This window comes from Mastomys coucha, unplaced genomic scaffold (genome assembly GCF_008632895.1).
Source record: "Mastomys coucha isolate ucsf_1 unplaced genomic scaffold, UCSF_Mcou_1 pScaffold15, whole genome shotgun sequence".
Classification (NCBI taxonomy): domain Eukaryota; kingdom Metazoa; phylum Chordata; class Mammalia; order Rodentia; family Muridae; genus Mastomys; species Mastomys coucha.
Window position 1 is genome coordinate 55995267 of NW_022196897.1, and position 3477 is coordinate 55998743.

Consider the following 3477-nt stretch of genomic DNA (forward strand, 5'->3'; position numbering starts at 1 on the left):
CACTATGTCCCTAAGTTGGCACAGTACCAAAGGACACTTCCGGAGAAACACATTCCTGTCCTCTGTTCCGGAAAAATGAGTCAGCACTTAGAAAAAAGTGTGTGGATCTGAAAATGAATTACTCAAGAGTAAAAAACATCAGGCCATAGAAGTGACACTCACCGTCACGTCTGGTCGAGAAGGATAATGGAAGGTCACATTGTAGAACTCAATTTCACCCTTGATTCGATCTAACTTGTAGCCATCTCCTGACATGCAGTCAGTGACAGGTTGCTGGAGTGCAATATAAAGATATGGTACTTGTGACAATGCATGACATGTGCATGTTGTATCCATCTTGATATTAGTTAACCCAGAAAGTAAAACTGAAGCTGGAGAGAGATCTCAGTTGTTAAGAGCACTTGCTGCTCCTGCAGAGGACCCTGGTTCAATTCCCAGCACCCCCATGGTAGTTGGTTCATAATTATGCATAACTTTGTTGCCAAGGCTTCTGATATTCTCTTTCTCTTTTAACTTCCACAGGCACCAAAGATGCATGAAGTGCACATACATACATGCAGGCAAAATATACAAAAAAGTAAAATGAATAAATCTAATAAAAAATTTTAAAGCATAACATAATCTTTCTAGGCAAAATATTACAGAGATATATAAAGATAAATCGCTTCAGTATTCCATATTTACAAGAGTGATATGAGTTACTACTTACAGTTGAGGTTGCTGAATTATTATTATATTACTATATATTATTATTGAATGTGACTTTGATACAATAGCAGAGAGTTTTATTTAATCACTATTATTCGTTACATTATTACCATAAGCTTATAGATTGCTGATATTCTATAATGTTATAAAACCATTGTTTATTACACACATAATACACACAGTATTAATGTGGTTAGTATTTATTGTAATGTATTATATTATTGAGAAGATGGGAGCAAAGTACAAAGTGTTTTAATGTACCCTTTGCATTTACATTGTTGCTATGTTCTAGTTAGAGAGAGAGGAACCTCTGAGAGCGTGTCCTGCCCAGGGTAATATTGCTGGCCAGTTAGGCTGGGGCTAGTAGCACTCTATATTTGGCAGGCAATGCAGATGATGAGTAACACTAAGTATCCACAAAATGTCCCATATCACCAACTTCCAACTGTACCCTGACCTCACTCTGCTGTTACGAATGAGACTGATCTAAAACAACCATTCTGGCTAACTAGACAAAGAAGAGTACAACCTCTTCCTCTTAGGACACTCCAGGTTCAACTTTGTCCATCATCCACACTAACAATAGGAATTCAGGACCATAGCCTCATCAGAGGATAGACTGGAGTCTATTTTCTTTTTCTCAAGTGTTTAATAAGGGTAATAAAATGAAATGCAAATGCCTTAGCCAGGCAGTGGTGGCATACATCTTTGATCCCAGCACTTGGGAGGCAGAGGCAGGTGGACTTCTGAGTTCAAGGCCAGCCTGGTCTACAGAGTGAGTTCCAGGACAACCAGGAATACACAGAGAAATTCTGTCTTGAAAAAAAACAAACAAAAAAATTTAAATGACTTAATTCTTAGTTGTTTTCATGGAAGCTTTGCAGGCATCACTTTATTTGAGACTGTGACAGTCCTAAGAAAAAGTTAACATTAGAAAAGGTCAAAGGGGTTTAAAGAAATGGCTCAGTGGTTAAGAGCACGGACTGCTTTTCCAGAGGTCCTGAGTTCAATTCCCAGCAACCACATGATCACTCACAACCATCTGTAATGGGATCTGACGCCCTCATGCTCTCTTCTGGTGTGTATGAAGACAGCTGCAGTGTAGTCATATACATAAAATGAATAAATAGTTTTTAAAAAGAAAAGATCAAAGGGCTGGAGAGATAGCTCAGTCATCATTAAGTCTTCAGAGGACCCAAATTCAGTCCCCAGCTCCTACAATGGGAGGCTCGTGGAGTCTAACATTTCTGACCTGTATTCACATGCACAAACAGATAGACACATATACAAACACACAATAAAAAACAAAAATAAAACAAATCTTTTTCAAAAGGAAAATATCAACATATTACAGGTCATAGAACTCACAACACAAAACAGATTCCTCAGGTAGATAACAATCTCATTGTAGCCAAAAACAAAACAAAACAAAAAACCAAAACAACAAAAAAAAGACAACGACAACTCATTGTTCAGGTGGCCCATGGCTCTTGGTCCATGGCATTTTCTCAAAGAGAAAAAAGAGCAGAGTCCTATCTTCTCCCTTCTGTTCTTGGTCTGTGGTTACCTGACAGTATTTTCAATGTATGTGCATAAATTAACCAACAACATCCACCCAGGGATACCAAGGTCCTTTATAAATTTAAAGAGACTTTCTGCAGAAGGACAGCAGGCTCCTAGCCTTTATAAGGCTTTTTGGTTCCTCCAACCTCTGCCCTGGATGACTTTGTTCCTTCCCATTGGACTTTCTTAACTCCTTGAGTCCTCCAAGCTCTTTCCCAACCTAGATGTTTCTCAATCAGGAATTCCATTTTTTTTTGTTGTTGTTCTTACTTCTCATGTCCCCCATTAAAGACTCCTCCCAATAGCCAGGCAAAACACATTGTCCTATTTTATCTCTTTTATTGGATTAGTACTGTCTGATGTTATCTTTAAATGTTTATTTCTTGCTGTATGTGGTAGTGCATGCCTTTAAAACACACACACACACACACACACACACACACACACACACACACAAATGCCAGAGGCAGGTGTAATTCAGGGCCAGGTCTATGCAGTGAATACTAGACTAGCCAAGGCAACATGGTGAGACCCTGTTCCAAAGAAACTGTTTCTTTTTTTTTTTTAATGGGCACCTCCAGTGTAAGTATGACAACAGGGACATAAAGTGTCCCAGGCATTGGTACCCATCCAAGTACATATGCCATGAACTATTTCTTTTGACTTTTACGTACTGTGTCTATTGTTTGAAAAATACTGGTAGCTGCTGAACATCCACTGGAGAAGATTTCCAAGCAAGAAGATGCATAGCCAATATTCGTAGCTGATACAATGGTACAGAGGAAAATCTGGAAAAAACAAAAACAAAAGATTTTTTCTCTCTGACAGGAGCAGCCAGCTGGGAGGCACAGGCCTCACGAGCCACAGGGGAATTGCAGGGTGGCAGGGACAGGATCCTCTCAGCTTCCCAGTGACACAGATGGATCAGTGTCCTTCTCTGCCCCTTCCCTGCAAGTGGAGGGCCTACCTCCAGGGAGCGCCCTAACCCAGAGACTCGGGTGAGAGCCGCCATTTTCTCTCTGGTGAGTTTCTAAGACCCAAGCAGCCAGGTGGGAGGCACAGGCATCACGAGTCACAGGGGACATGCAGGGCAGCAGGGACAGGACAAGTTCTAGTCAGGGACACTAAGAACATCTAGCACCAAAAATCAAGAGATGGCAAAAGGCAAACACAAGAATCCTACCAACAGAAACCAAGACTACTTGG

General features: G+C 40.5%; 1 protein-coding gene across 1 annotated transcript in view; it reads right to left on the bottom strand.

Moving 5' to 3' along the window:
• The window catches only part of Abcb11 (ATP binding cassette subfamily B member 11), a 133449-nt gene that overhangs the window by 77671 nt on the left and 52301 nt on the right, over positions 1-3477 (bottom strand). The window contains exons 10-11 of the mRNA XM_031373202.1: positions 2946-3059; positions 163-273 (exon numbers count right to left, since the gene is read on the bottom strand). Coding sequence (XP_031229062.1) covers positions 163-273; positions 2946-3059 — 225 coding nt within the window. The remainder of the gene's footprint in view (positions 1-162; positions 274-2945; positions 3060-3477) is intronic.